We start from the raw sequence: 17,158 nt of genomic DNA on the forward strand, positions 1-17,158 counted from the left end.
ATAAAAGGGATTATGATGGAAAACCATGAACAATTGTATACCAATAAATATGAAAACCTAGGTGAAATGGACAAATTCTTAGACAAACTACAGAAAGTAACTCAGAAAGAAATAGAAAATCTGAATAGATGTGTAACAAATGAAGAGACTGAAATGGTAATCAAAACTCTTCTCACAAAGAAAAGAACAGGCCCAAATGGCTTCACTCGTGGATTCTACCAAACATTTAAAGAATGAATACAAATCCTTCAAAACCTTCTAAAATACAGACAAGGAAGGAGAACTTCTCAACTTATTCAAGAAAGCCAGTATTACCTGATATCAAAAGCAGACAAAGATATCACAAGAAACTACATACTGATAAATATCTCTTATGAATATCAACGCTAAAATCCTCAAAAAAATGTAGAAAGTGAGGCCTATCCCCAAAATGCATGGTTGGTTCAACATACAAAAAATCAATCATTCTAATACACCAACTGGTAGACTTCAGAACAAACACCACATAATCATCTCAATCTACCCAGAGAAGGCATCTGATAAAATCCAACATCCTCTCATGATACTGTTGTAGTTGTTGTTTAGTCACTAAGTCCTGCCTGACTCTTTTGTGACCCCATGGATTGTAGCCCACCAGGCTCCTCTGTCCATGGTATTTCCCAGCGAGAATACTGGAGTGGGTTGCCATTTCCTCGTCCAGGAGATCTTCCTAGCCCAGGGATCAAACTCATGTCTCCTGCATTGGCAGGCGGATTCTTTAACCGAGTCAGGGAAGCCAGTTTCATGATACATACTTAACAAACTAGGAATGAAAGTAAGCTTTCTCAACCTGATAAACAGTATTTACGAAAAACCCACAGCTGATACCACGCTTAGTGATCAAAGACTGAAAGCTTTCACTTTTAAAGAAGAAAACTTAACTTGTATGTATGTGCAGTATGTTCAGTCATTCAGTCACGTCCAACTCTCTGCAACCTCATGGACTGTAGCCATCCAAGCTCCTCTGTCCATGAAATTTTCCAGGCAAGAATACAGGAGCGGATTGCCATTTCCTCCTCCAGGGGATCCTCCCTGCCCAGGGATCAAATGCGAGTCTCTTAAGTCTCCTGCACTGGCAGGCAAGTTCTTTGTACTAGTGCCACCTGGGAAGTCCTAGTTGTATGCATCAGTTCAGTTCAGTCGCTCAGTCGTGTGCTATTCTTTGCAACCCCATGGACTGCAGCACACCAGGCTTTCCTGTCCATCACCAACTCCCGGAGTTTACTCAAACTCATGTCCATTAAGTCAGTGATGCCATCCAACCATCTCATCCTCTATCATTCTCCTCTCCTCCTGCTTTCAATCTTTCCCAGCATCAGGGTCTTTTCCAATGAGTCAGTTCTTCGCATCAAGTGGCCAAAGTATTGGAGTTTCAGCTTCAGCATCAGTCCTTCCAATGAATATTCAGGACTGATTTCCTTTAGGATGGACTGGTTGGATCTCTTTGCTGTCCAAGGGACTCTCAACAGTCTTCTCCAATCGTTCAAAAGCATGAATTCTTCAACACTCAGCTTTCTTTATGGTCCCAACTCTCACATCTATACATGACTACTAGAAAAACCATAGCTTTGACTAGATGGATCTTTGTTGGCAAAGTAATGTCTCTGCTTTTCAATATGCTGTCTAGGTTGGTCTAGGTTGGTCATAGCTTTTCTTTCAAGGAGCAAGTGTCTTAATTTCATGGTTGCAGTCACCATCTGCAGTGATTTTGGAGCCCAAAAAAACAAAGTCTCTCACTGTTTCCATTGTTTCCCCATCTATTTGCCTTGAAGTGATGGGAACAGATGCCCATGATCTTAGTTTTCTGAACGCTGAGTTTTAAGCCAACTTTATCACTCTCCTCTTTTACTTTCCTGAAGAGTTTCTTTAGTTATTCTTCATTTTCTGCTATAAAGTTGGTGTCTAAAATGTGCCAAAAGCCAGGGAATAAATAAGTAATTGAGAGGGTTATTAAGCCCAGATCAACTACTTAATGAATTCAGTTGAGTAAGTAAATAAATGTTTGTTCTTAATAGCATAATAAAAAAATAGCTCATTATATCAAAGAGTTGGACATGATTTAGTGACTGAACAACAAAAATAAACATGAAAGAAGAAAAAAAAGACTAAAAGTTCTCCTAAGATCAGCAAAAGAAAAAGATACCAGTTCTATTCAGCATTGTACTAGAGCTTCTAGACACACCAATTAGGCAAAGAAAAAAAAAATCAGATTGGAAAGGAAGAAGTAAAATTATCTCCATTTGCAGATGACATGATCTTGTGTAGAGAAAATCCTAAGGCGGTCACAAAAAATACTATCAGATCAGATCAGTCGCTCAGTTGTGTCCGACTCTTTGCGACCCCATGAATCGCAGCACGCCAGGCCTCCCTGTCCATCACCAACTCCCAGAGTTCACTGAGACTCACGTCCATCCAGTCAGTGATGCCATCCAGCCATCTCTAAGAACTTATAAATGACTTTGGCAAGGTTGCAAGATACAAGATCAATACACAAAAATCACTTATATTCTTATATACTGGCAATATATAATTCAAAAATTAAATTAAGAAAACAATTCCACTTAAAAAGCCCCGAAAAGAATGAAATATCTAAGTACAAACTTAATAGATGAAGTGTAAGACTTGTGCACTGAAAGTCAGAAAACATTGCTGAAAAAAAAGATTTAAATAAGTGTAAAGACATCCTGTTGTTCACGAACTGGAAGACTTACTTGATTTAAACAATGTACTTGATCCCCATAAAAACTCAAGCTGATGTTTCTTTGCAGAAACTGACACACTGATACCTAAAATTCTTATGAAAATGCGTGGAACCCACAATAGCCAAAAAACATTCAAAGAGAACAACAAAGTTTGAGGAATCACATTTGCCAATTTCAAAATTTACAACCAAGAAATAATAATCAAAATGTTCCTAAGGAGAGATATGCAGACCAATGGAATAGAATTGAGAATCCAGAAATAAACCTATACATTTATAAGCAATTAAATTTTGACAATGATGACAAGAAAATTCGAATGAGAAAAAATAGTCTTTTTACAAATGGTACTGGGACAACCAGATTATCTACAGGCAAAAGAATGAAACTGGATTCCCTACTTCAAATCATTTACAAAAATTAACTCAAAATGGATCAAAGACCTAAATGTAAGAACTGAAACTTTAAAACTCTTAGAAACAAAGGCATATATTATTGTGACTTTTGAATTAGGCAATGGCTTCCTGCATGTGACACTAAAAGCACAAGCAATAAATGAAAAAAACCAGAATAATTAAAATTCTTCAAAATTAAAACCTTTGTGTTTCAAAGAACACTCAAGAAAGTGAAAAGGTAAGCCACAGAATGGGAGAACACTGGCAAATCATATATCTCATAGTATCACTAGTATCAAGAATAGAAAATAAACAAATGGAGAAAACTCTTACAATTCAACAATAAAAAGACAACCTACTTAAAAACTGAGCAAAGGATCTTAATTGACACTTTAAAAAAATACCATGAAATATTAGAATTAGAATGGCTATAATCTAATAGAATGGCTATAATCAAAAAGACTGACAATAACAAATGTTGGTAAGGATGTGGAAATATTGCTACCTTCACTCATTACTGATGGAAATGTAAAATGGTACAGTCACTTTTAAAATGAGTTTGGTATTCCTCAGAAGTTAAACAGAGTTACCTACAGACAATTCAGCTTTTAGGTTATATACATAAGAGACCCGAAACCAATGTTCACTTATACACAAATGGCAGCATTATTTATAATAACAAAAAAAAAATGAATGGCTACATGCTATAACATTATATTGAGTGAAAGAAGTCAGTCACAAAAGACTACATATTGTATGACTGAATTTTTATGAAGTGTCCAAAATAGGGAAGTCCATACACAGAAAGTGGATTAGTGGTTGCCAAAGGGTGGGGAGAGGGAGTAATGAGGAGTGACTGTTAAAGAGCACTGGTTTTTTTCTTGGGATTGAGAAAAATGTTCTGAAATTAAACAGTGGTATGGTTATACAACCTTGGGAACACACTATAAACCAATGAATTGTGTATTTAAAAAAAAAGAGCACTAGATATCTTCAAAGTCTCTGAAAGATGATTAATTCTAGTCTGGAATTCCACGTATGAACTTAAATACTGGGAAAATGGCAACTGAGGCTAGGCAACTGAGAGGGGAGATGCTCTAAGATAGCTAACTCCTCAGCTACCATAATCAAAAGCCAATATTTGCTGTTAAAAAAAATTTTAATTTCATAAACAGCAATATTAGACAATGTCTTTCAACTACAGCAATATGAAAAGAAATAACAAAAAGACTGTCTCTGAGTAGTGACCTACAAGTGGCAAGGAACTGACATATTTCATTTTCATCTCTCTGCATTTATTAATTCAATACAAAATTTTAAATGATTATTTAAAAAAGAGAAACATCATCATACTCTAAGAAACTGAGCTATCTAAGAAAAATGTAGTAGAAAAGGCCTGGGACTAGGGTCAATGAACATGAATTTGAGCAAACTCAGGGAGATAATGGAGGACAAAGGAGCCTGGTGTGCAGGAGTCCATGGCATCACAAAGAGTTGGACGACTCAGAAACTTAACAGGGGTCAAAGGACTGACATCCTGTCCTGTGTCATTTATTGGCTATCTGTGTCTAGTTTCTGTAAAATTGAGAATAAAATTACCTTTGCCCCTTACTAAAGAGCTGTTAGGAAAATCAAATGAAACACTTAAAAGCAGATTTTAAAACATTGTTTAAAAAGGAGAAATTATGTACTATCTACATAATACTGTAAATACCCAAATATTTTAGATTTTACTTATCAAAGTAGATATCAAATTAGACAGACATGATTCTACAAAACTGTCTGTCTCCAGGGTTTATTTTAACCTGAATCATCTGGATGAAGAGTCAGAACAGAAACAGACTCAAGGGAAAATTTCATAACCTGCCAGATAAATGAAACGATGTGCTTATTATCTAGAAGGAACAGGATTTCTTTCTAAGAATAAATTACATCTTCTGGAAAACATGTAGATGTCTGTACATTAGTTTTTTAAAATTTTAAAAAACAGCACTTACTTTCACAGTCAAATCCTCTTTACCCAGTGTGACATGGACCTGAATAGGCGGATAAACACCTTTGTCAGCATGATGCTCCATCGTTGCTCTCATTGCATTCTGAAATACATAAGGGTTATGTTAAAAATACAACTTTAAAGAAGGAGAGAAACTAAGTACAATTTTCAAGTATATATGCACTCCTTGATATTTTTAAAAATTTTAATGAAAACATGCCTAAGAATTGTAATTCATAACTAAATTTAAAGAACTACTTCTAAAAAATTAGTCAGTTTTGGAGGACTTGGTAGGTAAAAATCCCAACTAAATTCTGCATATTTTCTAAAATCAGAATCTCAACATTTTTAACTAGCTTTATATGAAAGCAGAAAATTCTACCCAAATATTTTTATAATTTGGGAGATAATGGGCAAACCTTATTTTTGAAAACAGTCTCATCTCTATTTTAAAGAACCATCTTAATTATCATAAACTGCTGTCATAATTGCATAAATTAAGAAAAAGCGATTTTTTCATTTAGTACTAATAGCAAGTCTTATTATGATGTAGAAATAAATCTAATTTACTACTAATTGGAAACCAGAATATTTATTTACACAGTAAAACAGTTTTGACCAATTTCTAAAGGACACAGGGTACACAATGTCAACAGAGCATAAGCACTAAGCAATAACACGACATGTAGCGTTGAAGCAGGAACTGCCAAGACTAGATACAGTTTAAAAGGCAAAAGGCTGGACTGCACTTGGAGTGTGTAGCCCTGGAACACCAATCAGGACAGAGTCTCCCGAGGAAGAGATTCTGTCATCTCTACCGAAGGCCGTTTAAGATCAGGTTTCAGATGGAAGCCATTATTACTGATATAATAAAGTCTGTTACATAATATGGTAATGTTTCTTTTATTAAGCATCATAGGGAACCAGATCTCTAGGTGACTGAAATTTCAAGGAAAAAATTACTTTTAATCCTTTAAGTGCAAATTGTTTATTCATTTAACCACTTTGGTAGAAAGATTTTTGTAAAATATTAGATACATTCTTACTGTCTTAGAACCAAGAACATTTTTCAATCTTTGTTATTCTAAGACAGTCCGCCAGTTTTTCTATGTTTCAGTGTATTTTTCTTTTTTCATGATCAGGCTGAAAGCCACCTCGTCTCTCTTTCACCTGCTCCTGGCTGAAGACATGGTAACCACACTGAGAGAGACTACAGGCTTGATGTGGGGTAATATTTTCAGCCACATGGACCCATACTCCTCATCACACACTTTCCTGTCTACCAACAACTGTCTTTGGTATGGTGCTGAGAAAAAAATGTACTCTCAACATTACGAGCACAAATGTATTTAGTTTTCAAATTTTGTTGTAAAGAGCAAATATAACAGCAGAAGTCACGTAAGTCAATGTAAGTGACTTTCTCCAAAAAAATGCATACCACAATGCGTATGACAGTGGGACTCTGGTCCTTCAGGGGTGGACAATCATTCTTCTAAACATTTTGCTTTGTAAAAATACAAATAAAATTGTATCAAACACGTATAATGTGCTGCCATTGTATAAGACATTTAGGATATTATTCTCAATCTTCGTAACAACCTGGATAATAATAATATCCTTGTTTGACAGAGGAGGAAACTGAGGCTTGGGGTTGAGAGACTTGCACAAGGTCACACACATCTTAGGTGGCAGAACTGGAATTCAAATCCAGGTCTTTCTGAGCCCCAGGTCTGAGCTTACCACTACACTGAGGGCATCAGTGTTGACCAACAGCTTATCTCCACTGATGTGCCATGAAACACCAAAGGGCATCTTTTAATGAAACTGAGGAAAACCTGGTAGAGTATTTAAACTTTCAAAGCAGATTCCTAACCTTAGGAAAGGACTGATAAAGGTGATGTAATACTATGTTACAAACCTTGAAAAGTTCAAACACCATGTGATAGAGGTGGGATGGTACATAAACCACTTGTATTGGCTGTCCTGGTGATTTTGCTACAGAGCAGAAGAGAAAAATATGAAAGTACAGAGAGATGTGCTTAAAGCATTTTAAAGAATATATTGTGTAGTGCTGAAAAGAAAACATTTACTATGGAGGATAGTACTACTGGGGGGAGAAGGGCTACACCAGTTTTTTACTGTATCTGTGTTGGAATGCCGGGCTCGCACAATTTATACCTGCCTGTGACAACATGAGTCCTGCGGTCACTCTTGCAATCCTGCATAACCATCTACCAACCCATCTTCCCATTCTCGTCTATGATGGTTGAGTCTGTTTAAGACACTCAGTCTTACAGTCAGAATTTTTTCCTTCCAAAAAGAAGTGTTAAAGTCTTTAAATTCCATGGTCCAACTCACATAAATACATTCTTTCTTTAAAAAGCCATTTTTTAATTGTTTCACCCAGGTGGGATGCTTTGTTTTATTCTGGGCGTTTCTGTGCATATAGATTCAAATAAACACTTTGAGCTAGCATTGACTTATCAAGGGCTACTAATTCTACATTCAAACATGTAACAGGAGCCCAGCTGGGGGTAGAGAACAGACAATAAGCAAACCAGAACTTTCAGTAAAGGAGTAAGAGTCGCCATACCTCAGAATTCTCACTCAGCCAATAAGCTGGACTCTCCAATGAATAAACTGGCTCTGGGAAACACAGATGGTACATCTGGAAACTGCCCACAGCAGTTCAGGTTCCCAAACTATTCACTTGTGCCTTGTGGTTCTTATTCACTGAATGTACGGTTATGGCTTTAGAAAAACCAGGCAACTCTGTTTTCAATGGGGCAACTTCTTCCACTGCCCTCCCACTCTAAGGTCCAGAATACAACTCAGCAGAAGCCTATTTAATTTTATTCTTCTTACAGAGTCATTCTAACTGAGGTAATCTCTCCCTCTATCAAACTACCCTACCTCCAGGGAAAACAGAGAGAGACTCATCAATCTCCTTCCAAGGCATCTAAACCTTTTGTGTCCAAAAGAAGACCATCAGAGATAATCAGAGTCTCAAACAGATGGACATCTTTCTTTCTTCTTTTACATCTCCAGTCTTTTTTACTTCCTCGACAATAAAAAATTGGTTTACAACTCAGGAAGTAGAAATCTTAAAGGGTAAACCTTACATTCAGTTCAGTTCAGTTCAGTCGCTCAGTCGTGTCCGACTCTTCGCGACCCCATGAAGTACATATAAAAGTCAGATGTAATTTTCTTGAAAGCATTAGTCGCTCAGTCGTGTCCGACTCTTTGCGACCCCATGGACTGTAGCCCACCAGGCTCAGGCTCCTCTGTCCACGGAATTCTCCAGGCAAGACTACTGGAGTGGGTAAGCCATTCCCTTCTCCAAGGGGTCTTCCCGACCCAGGGCTCAAACCCAGGTCTCCTGCATTGCAGGCAGATTCTTTACCATCTGAGCCACCAGAGAAGGATCACTTTTTTTCTGTGACTAACCAGGAAATAAAAAATATGCAAAGAATCAATATTATCAATTAAAATAATGAAAATGGGAAAGAAAAAGGCAAAATGTCTTTCAGAAAAAATCCAACTAAATTAAAAAATATACATATATACGTACACACACATAAATACATATATTTTTAACGTGATTTCTCTCCCTCAGCTTTCATATCCAATAAACAAGTTGTTTTATATTAAAACAAATCTAACTTATCATTCCTTCTCAGGTAATCATAACACTAATCATTTAGGAAAAGGCATCAGGCTTACCATTTAGTTCTTCAAGTTCTAGTTCGGGAGAGTTAATATAATACAAATCACACAGACGCCTAGCATTTTCATAGCCATCTAGTGTGAATCAAAACAAAAAAGTCATTAAATAAATTTACTTCTGCTTCATGAAGATGGCAATAATATATAGACAAATGAAATTTTAAAGCTTTCTACAGAAAAAAAAATACTTTAATAATCTTAGTTTGGGGACGGTCTTTTTAAAGTATGACATGACAAAGCCTAAGGCCATATAAAGCAAAAAGTGACAGATATGATTACCAAATATTTTTCAAATATCTGTATGGAAAAAGAAACCATAAACAAAGTAAAAAGAAAACCAGCAGATTGAAGAAAATATTTACAATACATGTAACAAAAATTTAGAGTTGGTAAGGGTTTAGGGAATACTCACTTTCATTCATTGATATATTTTTGGAGTTATAAAATTTTAAATACATTTGAAATATTTTTAATTCTAGAAACCCTGCCTTCTAAAATACTAGCAAAAGTCAGCACATATATAAGGATGTCTACTGCAATATTGTTGGTGATAGAAACAACAGAAATATGCATCAATAGGAGTACGGATTAATACAGTCTGATACATCCCTAACAGTCATTCAAAAACCTGGTGTGTACCCACATGTACTACACACGGCACAATGTTTGTAAATTTATAGAAAAACATACACAAAGTACCCCATGTTCCAAAAACAGCAATGTAAGACCAACAATTATGTGTGTGCACAAGCATATATGGTTCAAACAGAAAAAGCTGTGGCAAGATACAAGCCAAACTATTATGAATTATGGCTTCAATATAGGGAATTAGAAAGGAGGGAATAAGGAAATATTTTGAACTCAGATACCCTCATAATATCTTCACCTTTTGCCTAATAAAGCATGGCATCAACAAAACATTCATCCTATACATAGTGCACAATTAGCATTATAAAGGCATTTTCAAACCCATGCATGGGTTATATCATTTTATCTCATGATTCAAATAACTGTTTTAATAGCAAGAAAACACACTCAACAATTCTGATTCTGGCATTCTTTCTGAAAGGAGAACTGTATTTACCTTTAATAACTTCAACCACATTGCAGTTTGGATTTATACTTCCAACGTGTTTTCGATGAGATAGGCTTCCTTTGCCTTTTCCACCAAATAATAAAGCTATAAAAAATTAAAGAACAAATAAAATAAGCTATAATACATAATGCCGCTGTCTGGATTTGAATACTGTTTCTCTAATTGGTATCAAACAGTAGAACAAGTATTTTCCTTAAAACATAAACATTCTACATAACATTAAACATAAATTTAAAAACCTCCTTTCAATGGCAGTCTATTTGCTTTCCTTAATACAAAAAAAAGTAAAAGTAAATACTCTCCCTTTTTTTTTTAATAGTCTCCCTAAAAGGAAGTTTTCTAAATAAATGTAAAATATACCAACACAGATTATTTAGCTTCTTCTCTTGACTTCCAGACACTTACAGTGCTGATTAAGTAACATTCTAATTGAAATTCGACTCATGTAGAAACGATCCAAAAAATACTGAACATTCTGGCTGGTGACAGGATCCACCCCGAAGCTCTCCTTGTATTCAACCACACCTTCAGCCATTGTGGGTATCACGTCATTGTGTCGATTCCTGATCCGTATCACAGTGTCTGTAAAGCTAAACAAACCTGTCTGTCAAAACAGCCAAATATTTTGGCAAGTGAATGTGATACTAAAATCTAAATTTAGCCAATTATACTAGACAAGAAATGCCTAATTCAGTAAAAGAGCATCAAGGCATGTTTTCTTACACTTATTTAAGTATATTTCAGATAATAAAATATACCACCTCTATAGAGATGTTAGTTCAGTTCAGTTGCTCAGTCATGTCCAACTCTTTGGGACCCCATGAATCACAGCACGCCAGGCCTCCCTGTCCATCACCAACCCCCGAAGTTCACACAAATTCATGTCTATCAAGTTGGTGATGCCATCCAGCCATCTCATCCTCTATCATCCCCTTCTCCTACCCCCAGTCCCTCCCAGAATCAGAGGCTTTTCCAATGAGTCAACTCTTCGCATGAGGTGGCCAAAGTACTGGAGTTTCAGCTTCAGCATCAGTCCTTCCAATGAACACCCAGGGCTGATCTCCTTTAGAATGGACTGGTTGGATCTCCTTGCAGTCCAAGGGACTCAAGAGTCTTCTCCAATACCACAGTTCAAAAGCATCAATTCTTTGGCGCTCAGCCTTCTTCACAGTCCAACTCTCACATCCATACATGACCACAGGAAAAACCATAGCCTTGACTAGATGGACCTTTGTTGGCAAAGGTCTCTGTTTTTCAATATACTATCTAGGTTGGTCATAACTTTCCTTCCAAGGAGTAAGCGTCTTTTAATTTCATGGCTGCAATCACCATCTGCAGTGATTTTGGAGCCCCCAAAAATAAAGTCTGACACTGTTTCCAGTGTTTCCCCATCTAGTTCCCATGAAATGATGGGACCAGATGCCATGATCTTCGTTTTCTGAATGTTGAGCTTTAAGCCAACTTTTTCACTCTCCACTTTCACTTCCATCAAGAGGCTTTTTAGTTCCTCTTCACTTTCTGCCATAAGGGTGGTGTCATCTGCATATCTGTGGTTATTGCTGTTTCTCCCGGCAATCTTGATTCCAGCTTGTGCTTCTTCCAGCCCAGCGTTTCTCATGATGTACTCTGCATAGAAGTTAAATAAGCAGGGTGACAATATACAGCCTTGACATACTCCTTTTCCTATTTGGAACCAGTCTGTTGTTCCATGTCCAGTTCTAACTGTTGCTTCCTGACTTGCATATAGATTTCTCAAGAGGCAGGTCAGGTGGTCTGGTATTCCCATCTCTTTCAGAATTTTCCACAGTTTATTGTGATCCACACAATCAAAGGCTTTGCCATAGTCAATAAAGCAGAAATAGATATTTTTCTGGAACTCTCTTGCTTTTTCAATGATCCAGCAGATATTGGCAATTTGATCTCTGGTTCCTCTGCCTTTTCTAAAATCAGCTTGAACATCAGGAAGTTCACAGTTCACATATTGCTGAAGCCTGGCTTGGAGAACTTTGAGCATTACTTTACTAGCATGTGAGATGAGTACAATTGTGTGGTAGTTTGATCATTCTTCGGCATTGCCTTTCTTTGGGATTGGAATGAAAACTGACCTTTCCCAGTCCTGTGGCCACTGCTGAGTTTTCCACATTTGCTGGCATATTGAGTGCAGCACTTTCACAGCATCATCTTTCAGGATTTGAAATAGCTCAACTGGAATTCCATCACCTCCACTAGCTTTGTTTGTAGTGGTGCTTCCTAAGGCCCACTTGACTTCACACCCAGGATGTCTGGCTCTAGGTGAGTGATCACACCATCGTGATTATCTGGGTCATGAAGATCTTTTTTGTACAGTTCTTCTGTGTATTCTTGCCACCTCTTCTTAATATCTTCTGCTTGTGTTAGGTCCATACCATTTCTGTCCTTTATTGAGCCCATCTCTGCACGAAATGTTCCCTCGGTATCTCTAATTTTCTTGAAAAGATCTCTAGTCTTTCCCATTCTGTTGTTTTCTTCTATTTCTTTGCATTGATCTCTGAGGAAGGCTTTCTTATCTCTCCTTGCTATTTTTTGGAACTGTGCATTCCAATGCTTATATCTTTCCTTTTCTCCTTTGCTTTTCGCTTCTCGTCTTTTCACAGCTATTTGTAAGGCCTCCTCAGACAGCCATTTTGCTTTTTTGCATTTCTTTTCCATGGGGATGTTAAGAAACTCCAAAACAAAAAAAAACTTGTGAAATGTAATTATTTTCTTGGAACTCCTAAAAGTAAGGCTGCCACAAAACACAATCCTACAAATGCGAAGGGTTTTCTTTAACTATCATCAACTAAGATTATTTCAACACCTGCTATGAGGATGGGATCCAGGCACAGTCAGCATAAGAGAAGACAGAGCACTTGCTTCCAGGGAACACATGCTCTGTAAGGATGAAGATGAATGAGCCCATAAAGGCTGTCTGTTTCAGAACCATTCCCCAGGTTCAAGAGAGAAAGGGCCACTTAGAAAAGTAGAAAGGAATTCTAATTCCATTCTATGAGTTTAAAAAAATGGGAGGAAAAAAGGTGAATGTGTGTTCAAAGAAAAATCTTCAAGCCATCCAGCATTTCTGTTTCTGTCATTTGAAGACACTACTGCATGGCTTTGCCAACAGACATCCGTCTAGTCAAAACTATGGTTTTTCCAGTAGTCATGTATGGATGTGAGACCTGGACCATAAAGAAAGCTGAGCGCTGAAGAACTGATGCTTTTGAACTGTGGTGTTGGAGAAGACTCTTGAGAGTCCCTTGGACTGCAAGGATATCTAGCCAGTTCATCCTAAAAGAAATCAGTCCTGACTATTCTTTGGAAGGACTGATGCTCAAGCTGAAGCTCCAATACTTTGGCCACCTGATGCAAAGAAATAACTCACTGGAAAAGATCCTGATGCTGGGAAAGACTGAAAGCAGGAAGAGAAGGGGATGACAGAGGATAAGATGGTTGGATGGCATCACTGACTCAATGGACATGAGTTTGAGCAATCTCTGGGAGTTGGTGATAAACAGGGAAGCCTGGTGTGCTGCAGTTCATGGAGTCACTAAGAGTCGGACACAACCCAGCAACTGAAGTGCACTGAACTGCATGGCTAATTTAAAGAAGTAAATAAAAGAGGAAAGAAGTCTTAGTTGTGAAGTAACAAAATCTACCTTGTAATAATATAGCCATCAGAACTCACACTTCCATATGACTGCTTCCTCATTCAAAGTCTATAGAGTCATCATCTTGACTATTATTAACCTATTCCAATGATGCTCTTATTGCTCAAAATATTTTTGGAATTCCTAGTTTATGATTAGTTTCAAAACCAAACTGTTAATCCAAAATACAAACAACAAACTCCTTGAAAACAATTCATCATTTCTAGTTACTTCTTAATCATTTATTTCACATCTCTCTTTTTTTGTCAAAACCAAAATAGTATTATTTTGCCTGGCTGCTCACGTTATTTTTTTAAAATTCAGGTCTGAATGACTATTTTCCGAAGGTTTTTCAGCATAAGGTTTACTTTTAAGTTAGACTGCTAAGTCACATCAGTCGTGTTCGACTCTGTGCGACCCCATAGACGGCAGCTCACCAGGCTCTTCCGTCCCTGGGATTCTCCAGGCGAGAACACTGGAGTGGGTTGCCATTTCCTTCTCCAATGCATGAGAGTGAAAAGTGAAAGTGAAGTCACTCAGTCATGTCCGACTCTTAGCGACCCCATGGACTGCAGCCTATCAGGCTCCTCCGTCCATGGGATTTTCCAAGCAAGAGTACTGGAGTGGGTCGCCAGATGGGTCTAAATCCATTTGCTGTCCATGTGAGCCTAATGCTATTTTAAGACTTTTTGTCCACAGATAGTATCTCTTTTTGCACAAATAGTATTATTTAAGTAGAGTCATTTTAAAGAGTAAGTGACATCATCTGTGTAAATTTTGCTGCATACCTACACAAATTCTTGGTGTTATTTTCAAACCAAAATCATGTTTAAAAAGTGAAATGTTGCTACCACCTTTAAAGACAGTAAAAAAAAAATGTGTAATGGACTTGGAGGACAACAACAGAAACAGTCTTTAAGTTCTGAGTAACATTCACTGGAATAAGCAGGTAACTTGCCTTAGGGGATTACGAGGTTTATTAGTCCTGGTATGTTGATTATTAATAGGTCACATTACTTACATTGTCTCGCAGACCACAGTTCATAAACTAGAGACAAGTTTCTGTCTTGCAGGCCTTCAGTGTTTGTTGAAGGTTTAGTTTCCAATCTTTCAAAATTAGGAAATCTAACTTAAAAAACAAAAATAACTAGACTTGCAGCTTTTCTTATACCCGCCCCCCCAACACACACACACATATCACGTGATCTGGGCAGTGTTTCTGCTCGGCAATGGTCAGTAGAGCTGAGAGGCTGTCCTTTAGAAGCAAGTGCTCATTACCAAGTCTTCACCAGTCTCCTACCATCCAAGTGGCCCTGAGACCACATCAAGATCTCCCCTGATCACAAGATTTGAACTGCATCTTTCTTTACACTAGAGTGAAGAGAAACATGAAGTTCTTCTTATGCCCAGTCCAATTTCTGGATTTATGTTACCTGGCTGGCCTGCATGGACTGTGACAAGACACATATACCATCATATGTTCTAAAGCAGTGAAAAACCAAAAGTTAATCAATTTCCCTAAAATGATCCAATAGCAATACATTTACATTTTTATATGATGTTCAAAGAGTATATGATGATGTTTCATATGATGTTCAAATAAGGCAAAACAACTGTACTTACTCATAAATAGTTTTAGCATCTTCAGCACTTTTGTCCTTAAATTCAAGAAGCTCTTGAAGACTCTGGATATACCTAAAATGTAAATCAACCCCTTGTAAGACTGTTCTTTTACATTTTGAAAGTCTAATATTGTGAAAATGATCAACAGGCATTTTAAACATTTCTTTACTGTTAATTAATTTTTAGTGAATTATGGTTGAAGTGGGATTTGTATAGCCATTCACATTCAAGCAAAGTCCCTGCCAGTAATTAGAAGGTACATTTTCTCCTAAAAGCTTAGGTTAAATTTGATTTAAGAATTTCCTACTTTTTTTAAAGTTCTCTACACAAAGTAGTTTTTATATTTCTTAAAATTACCACTGTACATCACAGTATAAATATACTGATGGTCATGGGAACTGAATCTGTCACCAACAATTATGTGATCTTGGGCAAATGACTTAATTTGTCTTAGTCTCAGTAAAATGTGGAGGCCAGCTTACCTTGATCTAAGAATCTAACTTAAATGTCTTTGTTTTAAAACCTTAATTTTAGATGTTACGTCCAGTCAGCAGATGCTTATTGAAAGTCTACAATCTAACACATGGTTCTTCTAAACAACTGAACAAAAACACAAAAGTCATGAAAATGCACATTTTTAATTTACCTAAAAATACGATGGAGCAAATCACCTAGTAAAGGAGCAAAATGAGGAACGTCATATGCCTCTCTGAAGGTCATGCAACAGAGCACAATGGCAGTGGAGGGCCAGAGCCAAAACACCTGTCATTCAATGGCCTTCTTTAGTGTAAGGTCTGCTTTGGCCGGACCTTCAGCTGCCATATTTTAGTAGGCGTCCAGGGGCAGTGAAAGTGTTTTAAAAATCTGCAAATCCCCATGTTGGTTTGGAAAGTTGTTTCTGACAAACAATATGCCCTACTGCATGCCAAGGCATTCCAAAGTCTAGTGATTCTGAGTCTACTGTCGTGACTTAACCCTTACTCTTCACTGGCAAGAACAATTATGCTTTTATTCAGAAGATAATGAAACCAAGCAGGACCCTGTGGGGCTCCTGGGCACAGAAGCCTTTCCATGTCTCCCATTTCATATTTGTAGGGAATAGACTCCAGTTTCCATGACCTTCCTTGAGGTCCAAAGGGCAGGTTCAAACAGGAGCTAATCAGGGAAGAGAGAGGATGCAGAAACAAGGGAGAAGCGGCCAAGGGACAACAGTGCAGACCTGGAGTCAGTCTGGTTCCCCTCCAGAGATACACATCTCTGAATTCTTTTACAGCACTAACACGCACAACAAAGGAAAGATATTAGCATTTTTCATTCCAGAAGGTTTGATAATCTCAAGAAGCACATCAGGAGACCACCTGAGGCCAGATTAAAGGCCTGCATGTAGCCTGATCATTATCAGCAACCTCTTCCTTGAACCACTGCTATAAAACTCTTCACCAAACATCCCTGGGTTGGGACACACAGTTTTTCAGGGCAAGATCCTGCTGTGTCCTCCTTTGCCTGGCAAAGCAATAAAGCTATTCTTTTCTACTTCACCTAAAACTGGCTTCAAGGTTCAATTCAGCACCAGTGAACAGAGGCAGAGTTTTTGGCATTAAATTGTCAACATCTACAATGTGTTAGGCACCGATATTTCAAAAATGTAACAGTGATAGTGAAGTCACTCAGTCGTGTCCGACTCTTTGTGACCCCATGGACTCTAGCCTACCAGGCTCCTCCGTCCATGGGATTCTCCAGGCAAGAGTACTGGGTGGGGTGCCATTGCCTTCTCCAGGGTATCTGCCCGACCCAGGGATCGAACCCAGGTCTCCCGCATTGCAGGCAGATGCTTTAACCTCTGAGCCACCAGGGAATTCTACTTTTAATGCTTCTTTTTTTTTTTAAAAAAAGGAATAAACCTCCATAGAAAATTATCTGTT

General features: G+C 37.6%; 1 protein-coding gene across 2 annotated transcripts in view; it reads right to left on the minus strand.

The window, feature by feature from the left end:
* The window catches only part of PDK1 (pyruvate dehydrogenase kinase 1), a 50,127-nt gene that overhangs the window by 29,273 nt on the left and 3,696 nt on the right, over positions 1–17,158 (minus strand). Inside the window, exons 3-8 of one of the 2 annotated variants that reach the window (XM_055572220.1) lie at positions 15,237–15,308; positions 10,354–10,538; positions 9,937–10,032; positions 8,850–8,927; positions 7,045–7,121; positions 5,131–5,229 (exon numbers count right to left, since the gene is read on the minus strand). In XM_055572220.1, coding sequence (XP_055428195.1) covers positions 5,131–5,229; positions 7,045–7,121; positions 8,850–8,927; positions 9,937–10,032; positions 10,354–10,538; positions 15,237–15,308 — 607 coding nt within the window. The remainder of the gene's footprint in view (positions 1–5,130; positions 5,230–7,044; positions 7,122–8,849; positions 8,928–9,936; positions 10,033–10,353; positions 10,539–15,236; positions 15,309–17,158) is intronic. The other variant, XM_055572221.1, reaches the window with a different exon arrangement.

Source organism: Bubalus kerabau, chromosome 3, assembly GCF_029407905.1.
Source record: "Bubalus kerabau isolate K-KA32 ecotype Philippines breed swamp buffalo chromosome 3, PCC_UOA_SB_1v2, whole genome shotgun sequence".
NCBI classification, from domain to species: Eukaryota; Metazoa; Chordata; class Mammalia; order Artiodactyla; family Bovidae; genus Bubalus; species Bubalus kerabau.